General features: G+C 41.5%; 1 protein-coding gene across 1 annotated transcript; it reads left to right on the forward strand.

Annotated features, from left to right (window-relative positions):
* The first annotated feature begins 264 nt into the window (after positions 1 to 264).
* LOC115433780 (fibroblast growth factor-binding protein 2-like) lies at positions 265 to 12942 on the forward strand. Its single transcript, XM_030155271.1, has 3 exons — positions 265 to 331; positions 11272 to 11545; positions 12464 to 12942. The coding sequence occupies exons 2-3, from the start codon at positions 11277 to 11279 to the stop codon at positions 12891 to 12893; spliced, it is 699 nt and encodes a 232-aa protein (XP_030011131.1). The 5' UTR covers positions 265 to 331; positions 11272 to 11276; the 3' UTR covers positions 12894 to 12942.
* The last annotated feature ends 690 nt before the right edge of the window (positions 12943 to 13632 follow it).

Here is a 13632-nt window from a genome sequence, read left to right on the forward strand (position 1 = left end):
AACATTGAGTTGAACAAAGCAGAGTAAAGCCTGAAGCCTCCAAACCCTGGAGGTGTCGTCACTGTCGCACACAGAGAGAAAACCTTGGCAAGTGTGTCCATTATCACACAACACACACACACACACACAACACACACACACAGGGCTTTGTGAGGAGGGGGATGTGGGAGGGGTCTTCAGTTTGGGGTGGGCAGTTCTTGGTATAGTCCTAATTCCTCAAACCCCCTCCTCCTCCTCCTTCATCCTCCTTCGTCCTCCTCCCCCTCTATTATAGGAGTGCTGGCGGCCCCCTCCGTTCTCACAGCGTCTCAGAGCCGCGGAGCGTCACATGGTAAGAACACACCGGGCCTCTGCTCACACTCAACAACCAAACAACCAACACACCAACTGTACTCTGCATTTCTGATTCTAAAACTGTCAGCGTACATGAGAGCGCTGACACTGTTCCATGTCATTATTTATTTACTGATCATAGATTTGGAGGGGGGGTGAGGGTGGGGGTGCTCCAGAAGGGGGATTATGTTTGTTTTGGTGCGCTGTCTTTGTTTTTCATCATCTAGAAACGGCTCTTAAATCTGCTGTCATTTGTACTGCCGCAACAATATACGTTTGTTTCACTTTTTATAGTTTGATTTCAAGAAAAGTGTCACACATTAAAAGTCAAAAAGAGAAAAAAATCTAACATAATTTCTAAATTCAGAGATTTTTAAGTATTCTTTTGTGTGCACAGCCTCCCGGCTGTTTCCTGTTAAATATTTAATATCTATATATCAGTGGTGGCTAGCGACATTATTTTTTGGTGGCGCAGTATCAAAGTCAGTTTTCATCTGTGCTATAACCACATATCACCACTAGGCTATACAAAAGTACATGCACGACTATTTTAAAATATTAATTTAAATTATAATAAAAAAATACACAGCACGTGTTTTCAGTCATGTATTTTTTATATGTAACTTTAATGTCTATCCTTCAAACTTGTACATTTTTTTATGACTGTTGTTAAAGTCAGACATGTTCCTGACAAGTGTCTTTTCCACTGACAGTTTGGACAGTGCATTTAGACCAGGAGTGGAGGTGGGACAGGTAGATCACATGGCATTAAAAAGATTAAATAAAATAATTTAGGGACACCACTTGCACTGGGACTTGATTTCTGAGCCTCCTGCATCAAAGGTCAGTAACCGATTTCCACAGCGAAAGGAGTGACAGAGGTGAGACAGGCTGGACTTTTACACAGCGGACCTGCGTTCTGGAATCAAAGGGGAACTAACGCAGCGCAACAAACAGTCTGATGTATAACTTGCACATTGGAAATACCCTGAGCACAGCAGTGTTGGCTCAAAACAACAATGGAGGATGAACAGAGCACAGCAAATGTTAGCATGGATAGAGTCCTCCGCCTGAAGTGACAACAGCTGGCGGATCTCGGCGTCTCCCCAATTTGTCATCTTTCTGGTCACGCTGATATGTTTGTTTACTGTACACAGCCTGTGCTTGTTGTTAAATACCCTCGGTGTAGGGATCGCACACGCAATATGTCATCAAAACGTCACACCTTAGTTGTGGAATGAGAGGTGTTCCTTTTACATAGCGTTCCGGAATCCAGACTCCACCTTTATCAGGGTTCTGTTATTACCTCCAGAGGAGTTACAGAGGTGGGAGCAAATGATCCACCATTTCATTTACACAGACGACGTTTCAGAATAAAAGTGAAATATTCCTAGAACAGAAGTGATGTGGAAAAGGGGCTAATATTTGTCAGACAGTGGATGGTAGCTGTAGACCAGGGGTCAGCAACCCTGGTCCTCAAGAGCCACTATCCTGCATGTTTTACATGTATCCCTCTTCCAACGAACCTGATTCAACTGAAAAGCCTATCATCAAGTTCTGCAGAAGCCTGATAACGACTGTCAGGTGTGTTGGAAGAGGAAAACGTCTAAAACATGCAGGATAGTGGCCGTCGAAGACCAGGGTTCCTGACCCCTACCATAGACTGTACATACCCATTCAGCATGTCCATGTGGGCCCCAAAAGGGTTACAAGTGGGCTGCATATAAGGGTCCCATGTGGGTTTGTCCGCAGTTTCCATGGTGACCCCACATGTGTTTGACTATATCAGAATCAGAATCAGAATCTCTTTATTGTCATTGTACCCAGTACAACAAAACTGAGGTAGAGCTCTTAGGTTCAGTGCAAGAATTTACAGACAGACAACCAATATCAGTAAAACAACCAATATCAGTAAAAGACAGTTATTTACATTAAAAAATAAAAAGTATTGCAAATTAAGACATTTGTAAAACATAAAATTTAAGTTGTGCAAATGACATGAAAGATAAATATTGTGGGATAAATAGTGTGAAGAATAAATGATATGAGATATTTAGATCTCTAATTCTGATCTGGTCAAACACATGTGGGGTCACCATGGAAACTGCAGACGAACCCACATGGGACCCTTATATGCAGCCCACATGGAACCCTTCTGGGGCCCACATGGACATGCTGGCTGGGTAATGAGTGGACAGACCTGTCATGTCACTGGTTGCTAAGCTTTAATTTGAAACCAGCTGTTGGATTTGGTGGTTGCACAAGTGACAACACAGTAGAACCTCGAAGTCCACGTGCACCACTGGACGAGTAACCTGATTTTCAGGCGGTGGCTTGTGAGTATTTCTGTCTTGAAATACGAGTGGAAATGCGCAGTACAAGCGAGATTCATACTAGCCACCGCTAGCTAGCACTGAGCTGATAGGTTTGATAGGGTTTCAATGAAAGGACCTGCAAGAGTGGACAGCGAAGAAAGTCAGGCCAAAAAGCCCAAATTAAATGAAAGAGAAAACGCCAGAAATTGTTTTACCTGATGTTTCAATAGAAGGAGATTCTCCTCCAAACAATAATTCTCCTCCTCCTTCTTCCTTGAGCACAGATCGTCTCATCTTTAAGGTAAATAAGTTAATAAAACTAGTTTATTTCTTTTGCATTATCTTTTATTATGTTTCTATAACTGTTATTTTCTTTCTAACTGCATTTTTCTGTTTTAAAACCCCTGTAAAAGGTTTTTTGGGTGGTTTTGGGAGGCTGGATTAATTTCAATAGAAAAAATTAATTTGTAAAATGACTAAATCGCTAAACGAGCTCAATCATGAAATGAATTAAACTCATACTGTGAGCTTCTGCTGTATCTGGACAAGAGTGTCACAACTACGTAAGCCCAGGGAGTCAGAGGTGAGCTACTGCTAAGTGCTAGCTTACAGACTCAGTAAAGTAGTCAACTTCATCAAGTACTGTCTAACAAAGTTATTTCATGGCCTAGCTAGTGAACAAAAACAAATTTAGCAGGTGAATGAGCTGCCAGACAGAGCTGTCAATTAAAGCCTGACACAGTGGGTATCCAGCTTCTGTTGTCTTTGAGAACTTATCAGTGGAAGGAGAGTTTACGGAGGGACCATGTTTTCACTTATTAAAGGCTCTACCACATGACAACAAAATTATGCCAATCCACAAAAGTTTAATATGGTTTGGGCCTTTCGTCCACATGACACCGGCATTGTCGGTGCCCTGAAACGATACTTTTGGAGAGCAGGTGGCAGAGCAGAAAAATCTCATAACACTGCCCTGGCTGTGGCGCATGGATAGGCAAAACACCACTTTTTGGAAACAATGATGTCATAGTACCACGTGACCACAAGAAGAAAACCCCAGACATAACCTCATGCACATGCTCAGTGCATTCTTCTGTGATTTGAGTGTATCCTGCCTTTGGCTCTGTCTGTGACGTGCATTGTGGGAAGTGAAACCTTCCCTCACCCCCACTCAAGTGGAGAATTATCGACCAGTCTCACTCCTCCCATACCTTTCTAAGATCATCGAAAGGGCTGTTTTCAAACAGGTCACAGAATTCCTCTCCCAAAATAACCTCCTTGACATCAACCAATCTGGCTTCAAAATCGGCCACTCCACTGAAACGGCTCTGTTGTCTGTGACAGAAGCCTTGAAAGAGGCTAGAGCAGCAGCCAAGTCTTCAGTACTCATTCTACTGGACTTATCAGCAGCATTTGACACTGTCAATCATGATATCCTGTTATCCATACTCTGGAACATGGGCATCACAGGCCACGCACACTCCTGGTTTCAATCTTACCTTACTGGTCGGTCCTTCAGTGTGTCCTGGCTAGGGCACACATCAGCAGTTCACCGCCTCACCACGGGGGTCCCCCAAGGCTCTGTGTTGGGCCCCCTCCTTTTTGCCATATACACCACCTCACTCGGTCAGATCATCCACTCACACAGCTTCTCATATCATTGCTATGGTGATGATACCCAGCTCTATCTGTCATTCCCACCTGATGACTCCACAGTCTCAGTGCGGATCTCAGATTGTCTCTCTGACATATCTGCATGGATGAAAGCCCATCACCTTCAGCTGAACATGTCCAAAACTGAACTGCTGGTCTTCCCAGCTAAGCCAACCATACAGCTGGACATCTCCATCACTATTGACTCCATACCTCTGGCTCCTACCAGTGTAGTACGTAACTTGGGAGTCATGATTGATGATCAGTTGACCTTCACGGATCACGTTGCCTCTGTCACCCGATCATGCCGTTTCACTCTGTTCAACCTAAGAAAGATCAGGCCATACCTAACCCAACAGGCCACCCAGCTCCTGGTGCAGACTATGGTTATCTCCCGTCTTGACTACTGCAATGCTCTTCTAACGGGCCTCCCAGCTTGTGTTGTCAAACCACTACAGATGGTCCAGAATGCAGCAGCGCGTCTGGTCTTCAATCAGCCTAAAAGGGCACATGTCACCCCCTTACTCATTGAGTTACACTGGCTACCCATAGCTGCCCGCATCAAATTCAAATCTTTAATCCTAGCCTACAAAATTCTCAGTGGGTCTGCTCCTGTCTACTTAGGTGCACTAATAAAAGCTTATGTCGCCCCACGACCACTCCGCTCGTCTGGGGAACGTAGTCTGGTGGTCCCCAGACCTTGTACAAGACAATCCAGGCTCTTTTCATGGGTCGTTCCACGTTGGTGGAACGCTCTACCAAGTGCTACAAGAACAGAGTCATCCCTGCCTATCTTCAAGAAGCTCCTGCAGACCCAGCTCTTCCGAGAGCACCTCCTGTCCTAGCACTTCCAAACATTCCATTTTAAATATTCTAATAAGGTTTTTCCCAGGATAACCACAGATTCTTTCACGATTATCTCTGGACCTGCTGCGGTGGTCCGGCCTCTTCCCTGCCCTCATCATCACCACTCACTTATCCTCAACCGCCTCCATGTGTCTCCCCCTACTCCCCCCTCTCCCCCAGTCCCTATCTCTATCGCTCTCTCTTTTTCCCCTTCTCTACTCTCTCTCTTTAACCCCAACTGGTCAAGGCAGACGGCCATCCTCCAGGAGTCTGGGTCTGCTCGAGGTTTCTGCTGTTAAAGGGAAGTTTTTCCTCGCCACTGTCACCAGTCACAAGTGTTTGCTCCAGGAGGATTCTGTTGGGTTTCTGTAGAATTGACTTAGAGTCTGGTTTTGACCAACTCTATATATAAAATGTCAAGAGATAACTTTTTTGTGATCTGGCGCTATATAAATAAAATTTGATTGATTGAGTGATTTAATTGGTTTTCCCCTGTAAGTCGCTTTGGAAAAAAGCGTCTGCCAAATGCGTAAACATAAACATAAGTGAAGGCTCGCGCAGCCGCCTGACAGCAGCTGCTACAGACACAACGCAGAAACAGCAGGAGCTCCCTTCCCTCTATGCATATTCCTCCAGCTGTTTCCGCGTTTCAGCCGTTTCCGCGTTGTGTTTGTTTCATCCACGTAATATCATATGGTTGTGCTGCCACTGCCGCTGCCAGGCGGCTGTGTGAACCGCCCTTTCCCACAATACACATTGCGACAATATTCCTCAGATGCCCAAGTTCCCTTCCAGCTCTGTTTGTAAACACATGGTTTGTTTTTGGTGGATGGAACTAAGAAACTGTTCACCGTGATGCAGGAGATTCAGATGAGTGACCACAGAAAGACTTACAGATTTGTGATACTGAGGATATGACTGAGGTTTGACAGATTTGATGAAAAATTAGTGACGAAAGTCTCCTGCACCTTTAAGTCCACCATACCCAGTCTGCAACCAAGCAGCAGAATGTGACGACACTGGAGTGAGAATCGCTCCGATCTGCACATGTCTGTGTGCTTCTGTGAAGCTTCTTTTGTACTGACAGTAGGTCATTTCTTGGCATTTGCTGAGTCTGGTTCTAAGATAATTCTCTCATCCATGATGAAAGCCTGGATGATTTCTATGTGGTGGACTGGGTCTTTAGGATCCTTCTTCACTTCTACACTGCTTGTTCATTGTTCTTCTACAGCAGTGGCTGTCAGCCTTTTTTCAACAAATACCCCTTTACGTCATCATGAGCCTTCTCCATAACCCCCCCCCCCCCCCCCCATTTCGGTCTCAGCGCCCTCCTCTCAGCTTTCTCGTTCCAAACACCCCCGACGGTGTCCAAACGCCCCCTGAGGGCCGGTACCGCCCCTGTTGAGAAACACTTCTACAGCAACAACAGCAAACATCAACAAATGACAAATGAGCTGCTCCTACAATAACATGGACACCATGTGCCAACTGTACATACTGAACATTTACATGACCTTTGAACTTTGAAAAATACAAACAGAATGTAAGAATGAATTGATAAAAAAAGTCTCAGCTTTAAAGGAATGTGATTTTACTTTTCCCAGTAAGTTTTAGATATGTTTCTGTGGAAGACTGTAGCCCCTCCCCTGCCTGTTGTTTGACAGCTACATGTCCGGTCTGCCCTCTTCCTGGGGGGGTATTTCTGACGCTTGGCTGGTTTTAAATAAGCTGCTGACTGACACTAACCCCCCCATTCTCTGCTGGCCTTTGTCCTTTTTTTTTTTTCTTTTTACATTTAACCCTCATGTCACTGATCCTCTGGGGTTATTGATGCAGAGGAATGCAACACTGCAACACTCACAATCATTTTTCATTCTGAAGTAGCTGATTTATCATTTGGATAATTTTAAAGTTACAAATTAACTTGCTTTATCATCCTTTATCATCGTTTACCATCCTATTATCCTGAAATTCCATCTCTGCATTTAACCCCACACTCAGTACCTAGCATTAGCATTAGCATGCCTCAGGAATAGTGTGTTATAACAGGGGCACCGACAGGAGAATTACCCTCTATGCACCTGTTTTTAATGGAAACTGATGGACCCAGAGGAACAGATACACTCAACACAGAACATTGTTGTAAGGTGGAAGTGTTAACTACTACCCCACTGCACCGCCCAGTTTGTGGTTGATGCTGCACTGACGCATTTGCCTTAAAGGAAATAATTAAAGATTGATTGTGCCTTGTGTTTCGGATCTGTTCTGAAGCAGTAGAACAGGTTTGAACCCACGTCATCCTGAATAATTTACTCTCACGTGATGGGTGTGTGTGTGTTGTTTTGATCCAAATATTTCAGTAACTTAAAAGTCATTATGAGGGGATGATGGATAAGAAATTACACACCTTTAGCATGTTAACATTAAAGTGGATTTAGCACAGTGAGTTATAACATCATATGTCATGTTAGCATTGAGTACAATACATCATCTGTAGTTATACAGAGCACATCAGCAGAGTATTCAGTTCTTCCATCTGTCCTTTGACTCATACCTGTTCACACTCCTGTTCTGGGCCACACCACCTCCACATGTGCCCCAAGTGATCGGAAAAGGACTCTGTCATATAACACGTTGATATGATAACATGTTCTTTTGGTGGAAGCTCCAAGAAAAAGTCCGGATTCTTTTAGATCTCATCTTTATAAATTTAATTTGGCTTATCTGACCACAAACAAAGTGCAAAGTATGACTCTGCATTGAGGATCCACCCCAAGCAGGAAATGGATCCAGACATTCCAACGCACATCACTTTTATATTCCTTTTAAACTGATCTTCAAACTCTGGGCTGACCCCCTTCTGCTATAGGTGGGCTGGGTCACAGAAAATGGACTGGTGTCATCTGACTCTAAAGTCAAACAGATGCGATACCTCAACTCTGTGTAAAACCCCATATTGACAGTGTTTACCTCTTATCTCCTATTATTTACAATCGTATGTAGGCATGTGTATTTAAAAGTGTGTCTAAGGTAAAACCTAAGTCCTGTGTTCATAAATCTGTCAGTTTAGTTTGTTGACCAAGATGTGACCTGACCCATCCTAAGAACTTTACCACTAACCAGTGACACAAAGAAATCTAGTGACACAAAGGAATCCTAACCAATACTGACTAATACAGTGGTTTCCAACCTTTTTTTTTTTTTTTTTTTTTTTTTTTTTACTCGTGACCCCATTTTAACATCACAAATTTCTGGCGACCCCAGACATTCAAAACTGAAACTTTTTTTTTTTTGCTAAAATTAATTTGTTTTTGATCATGTAATAATTTGCTATACTATGTTGCAAATAAACATTAATTTTAGAGGACATGTAGTCTATATAATGTATATTATTATGGACGGAGGCAGTAAATCCAGGTGTAGATTACTGCACAAAGGGGGAATGTTATTTTCCTTGGTCAGGATCTGTACAGTCAGTTCAGCTTGGATTTACAAGGAGGACAATTAATACTGAACAAACAAGAACTCAAACTATGAATTATGAAAGAGCTGCAGCATCTGAAACTGACCACAATGAACATTTGACAGATAAACAGAACCACAGTGCCGCAGTTTCAGACTCAGAGTTTGTCTTTTATGGATTGGGATTGTCTCTGTCAACACAACATACATTTTTTTATTAGTAATTTTTTTTTTTTTTTTTTTTCATTTTTATCAATTACCAGAAATTTCAGGTGACCCCATATGAACTCCAGGCGACTCCATGTGGGGTCCCAACCCCAAGGTTGAGAAACACTGGACTAATATGTGATTAAACTTAAGAATTCAACTATCTACATTAAAATATTGCACATCAAAGACATTCTCAGTGTGTTCAGACATTGCATTGACTCTGAACATGTCACTGAATTTGCTTAGATGGATCTTAATACCTGGTCTGAATAGGGCCAGAATGTCCAGGAACAAATTATACAACATCCATAGAATTTGGGCGGTGCAGTTAACACTTCCATCTGACAGTTAAGAGGTTCCTTGTACAATTCCCAGTCAGAATGTCATCTTTCTGATGAATGCCTCATGTGTCTACAACGTGTGGGTTTCCTGCAGGTCATCCAGTTTGTCCTACTATTAAAAACAGGTACATTCTGTCAGTTCTGTTCAATGGAGTCTCTGCACAGCCCCAGTACTTCCTGAACTACAGGTGGGTCCTTTATTTCCTGTCTTTCATTATTGGACACACTGATTAATCCAGGTGTGTCTGCTACTTCTTGTTGTGACTACTGATTAATCAGACACACTTGGACACACCAGTGTATCCAATAATGAAAGACAGGAAATAAAGGACCCACCTGAAGTTCAGGAAGTAGTGGAGCTGTGCAGAGCCCCGTCTGTCTGGAGCTTTCATCTGCTCTTGAATGGACTTTTTGTTGGATTGTATAGATATGAATGTGATGAGAATCTGTCTCTATGCTGACTGTGAATCTGTAGTTTTGTGTTGACTGTGGTGCTGAGCTGTTTTGTTACCTCTGCCAGGAGGTACTGTGATCACTTTGTTTGTTTGGTAGCAACTTTACGGGAAAACTATTCCAACCATCTTTACCAAATCTTCCCCACAGATAGGCCTAGGCCCTGGGACCAACCCATTACATTTTGGGCCAACTAGACCAAAGTTCAAGGTCACAGCAAGGTCACAAAATCTACAATTTTCCTATCTCTCATCATTGAGCAATTGTCCAAAATTCATAAAAATTCAAAATGACTCCGATTAGCCTCAAATTTGATCCACCTGTAGCTTAGAACAATATCTTGTATCTGGAACTAAATTGTCCACATCCACTGTGGAATGTGGACTCTGTGGACATTTACATTTAACATTGAAAATCCCATTTACCACACATTTTTCATTAGAACTCAACAAATATTGATTGGAATTTAATATAATTTGACAGACACATGACTAGGACCAGGCTGCAACTTTTTCTGCTGTATGGAACAACCTGGAAACTGTTGAATTTAAACAGAAATAGTCGATCCACACATGCACAGCGTTCAGGGTGCTTGGCGGAGGTTTGCGTTCTCTGAACACTTGTTTTGTTTTGTGTTGTTTTGAAAAATGAAAATTTAATAAATATATTCTTTAAAAAAAAAAAAAAAGGTACATATCGGTTAATTGTCCTGCTGATGCCCCTGACCAAAGTACTGATGAAAATCTGGAGTTGGTCTGAGACCCTAACTCTAACCCTCAACGGCAGCTCACTACTACTAATGTGCCAACACTAAAACTAGGCAGTGTGATCGTATTAGGATGAAGAAAACTAATTATTCACCCTGTTTCTTTTTTCAATTTTACGGGACTGTAACGATAAGAAAATTTCATATCACAGTTATTGAGACCAAAATTATCACGGTTATCATTATTATTGTAGTATTGTTGAAATTGTGCTCAAAATGTTCAAAAAGTACTGATACACACACTGAAATAATTTAACCAAGTTGTATTTTGAAAAATAAATGAATAAATAAAACAATTGGCACAATCTACCTTCTGTTGCAGAAACATTCAAATATTAACCCTTAGTGGTCTGAGCCCATTTTGTCTGTTTGTCAGTCCTTTTGATTTTGCCTTTATATACTATATAAACAAATGTATTTATACCCATGTTTGGGATCTTTTTTTCAGCACATCATCTATATCATCTGCCTATTATTTTTTTCACTTTAACCTACTATAAAAACATGAAAGGCCAGAAAACACAACAAAAATATATAAAATCCAATTTGAAAAATGTACATAATTTATTGCATAAATAACACAAAGGTGCTTAACGAACCTTTTCAAAGACTTTAAAAGTGAATATTGGTTCCAAATATTAGGTATAGAAAATCAAAAATTGTAATAAATTAAAACTATACTCAAATATTTCACACAAAAGCATATCTTTACATAGGCGTTTTCTCCAGAAAAGTGTGGTAATCAAACACGGTTATCATGATAATTAGAATTTAAATGGTAATACTAATCATCTGCAATTTTACCACGGTTTATCCTTACACCGGTAATCGTTACATCCCTACTTGTAACTTTTGCCAAATGTTTCAACATGTAAAACCTCTCTCCATACAGTGACCATGACCATCCTGCCCTTCAGCTTCCTCTTCCTCCTCCTCTGCCTCCCATCCCTCACCGAGGCCAAGCGACAACCCGGTCAGGGAAAACCTGAAAAACCCCGGGAGCCCCCGCCGTCACCAGTACCAGCCAAGAGACCCCGGAACCGCTCAGTCCCCGGGTCTGGAGAACTGAGCACTAAGGATGGGCATCGCTGTATCTGGCAAACATCTGGTGAAGGCCTGGTGAGCCTGATGGTGAACTGCACCACCGAGACCGCAGAGCAGCACAGGTGAATGGAATGAAGGCCAGCTGAGCGTGGACCATCTTCTATAAAAAGTCCAAGAGAATTTAACCAAGCAACCTCAGTGTCAACTGAAGACTCTTATGATGAAACATTATGAAAATGCTGATGTGAATGGTGTTGTCTTGGTGAAAAGGGGTCAACACAGTCCATATAAAACTGAAAAAGTAACATCTGTAAAATCACTGACATTTCCCCTACCAAGGTTATAATAGTTTTGGATTTTTCCTTTCTTCAGCCAAGGAGGTTATGTTTTTGTCAGCGTTGGTTTGTCTGTCTGTGTGCAAGATAACTCAAAAATTTATGGACGGATTTGGATGAAAATTTCAGGAAATGTTGATACTGGCACAAGGAACAAATGATTACATTTTGGTGGTGATCCAGGGGGGCACTGATCCGCCTTGGCGGAGGTCCGCACTCTCCAAGTGCTTTTCTAGTTTATTAATGTTACCTTTTATTTATTTATTAAACTTTTCTTTATTTCCCTCAAGCAATTTTTTCTGCTGGCACCATATGATATTTCAGGGTCCGTCTCTTGTGTTCACTTGTGGTTTCCAGTCGTCTTCTGGTCCCCACTCTACCTGGAAACATGGAGACTAAAGTTGGGAGAAAGCAGCAGAGTCCTGTCTGGGATTTATTTGAATATGACGGAGAAGAAGAGAAAAGATATTAAAAAAACTAAAACCAAACTAAAACTAAGCATTTAGAAAATAACGAAAACTAATAAAAAACTAGCAAACCTGCTCTAAAAACTAATTAAAACTGAATTAGAAAAAAAAAAGTCAAAACTAAATAAAACTAAACTATAATGAAAAATCCAAAACTATTAGAACCTTGGTACTTATTGCTTTAGCTGATCACTTCTTTATTCACTGCTCTTCTTTGTTCTTCCTCCTTTCCTTCCAGGTACTGGTGTCGCTACGCTGGTAAGCCAGACCTTTGCCAGGCCTACGGGGTTAAATCCAGTCAGTACTGGAAGCAACTGGTGGGGAAACTGAAGAAGAGGCAGAACGCCTGCGAAGGAGAGAAAGTCCTGAAGGCCAAGACCTGCAAGAAGGCACCAGCTGAAGCCCACATGAAGCTAGCCCAACACAGCGGAGACGACGATAAAAAGGCCGGGAAAAAGAAGGGGGTGGCGCCCAGGAAGAACTCGGACGGAGGGAAGGCAGACAAGAAGAAGAAGGAAGAAGATGAGGAAGAAGAGAAGAAGAAGAGAGAGGAGAGGACTGGTTTTGATGAGGAGGGGGTGGTGAATGACATGGAGCCGGTGCAGAGCTACTGCAGCCAGGGGTGGCACTCCGTCTGCTCATTCTTTGTCAGGTTTTTTGAGGGCTGATGAGTTTAAAAAAAAAAAATCTACACTTCATTTCACATTATTTCCAAAAGATGATTCACAATATAAAAAATAAGCAAAAAAAAATTACATGTAAATGTGGTTTTAAAGCAGGGGTGTCAAACTCATGTTAGTTCAGAGGCCACATTAACCCTTTCATGGATGACGTCCACATTTATGGACACACAGTTGAAGTTCACTTCCCAAAGGGTTATAAAGGCAATATTCTCCAAACCACATGGGGGCAGTCTCTATAGACCCTAAGAAATACAATGGAAATAAAAGATCATGCTGATTTTAGAATTTGGACTGTTCTGTGATCTCCTAAAGTTAACCTCCTAAGACCCAGCTATGAGTTTACTGTTTGTGGACAAGAGTTTCACAGCCTTAAAAAAAAAAAAAAAAAAAAGAAAAGAAAAGAAAAAGAAACCCTGTCCACCGCAAAGGACATTCCATAAAAATAATTTTAAAAAATGCATCTGAAAAAACTGTTGCATCATGATGTTTACAATATAGGCAATTATTTAATTAAAAAAAGCCAAAACTTGTACTTTCCTGGGTCTCAGGAGGTTAAACATCTTCTTAATAAAACCATATTTTTCTTTTAAAAAATTCACTATGTATGTCAATTTTAGCTTAATTTTGAGTAATTAAAAAAAATAAAATAAAAAAATTAGATACTTTTTTTTCATTATTCATGCATGAAAGGGTTAAGCTAAACTTGATCTGAAGTGGGCCGGAC

This window comes from Sphaeramia orbicularis, chromosome 15, assembly GCF_902148855.1.
Source record: "Sphaeramia orbicularis chromosome 15, fSphaOr1.1, whole genome shotgun sequence".
Lineage (NCBI taxonomy): Eukaryota > Metazoa > Chordata > Actinopteri > Kurtiformes > Apogonidae > Sphaeramia > Sphaeramia orbicularis.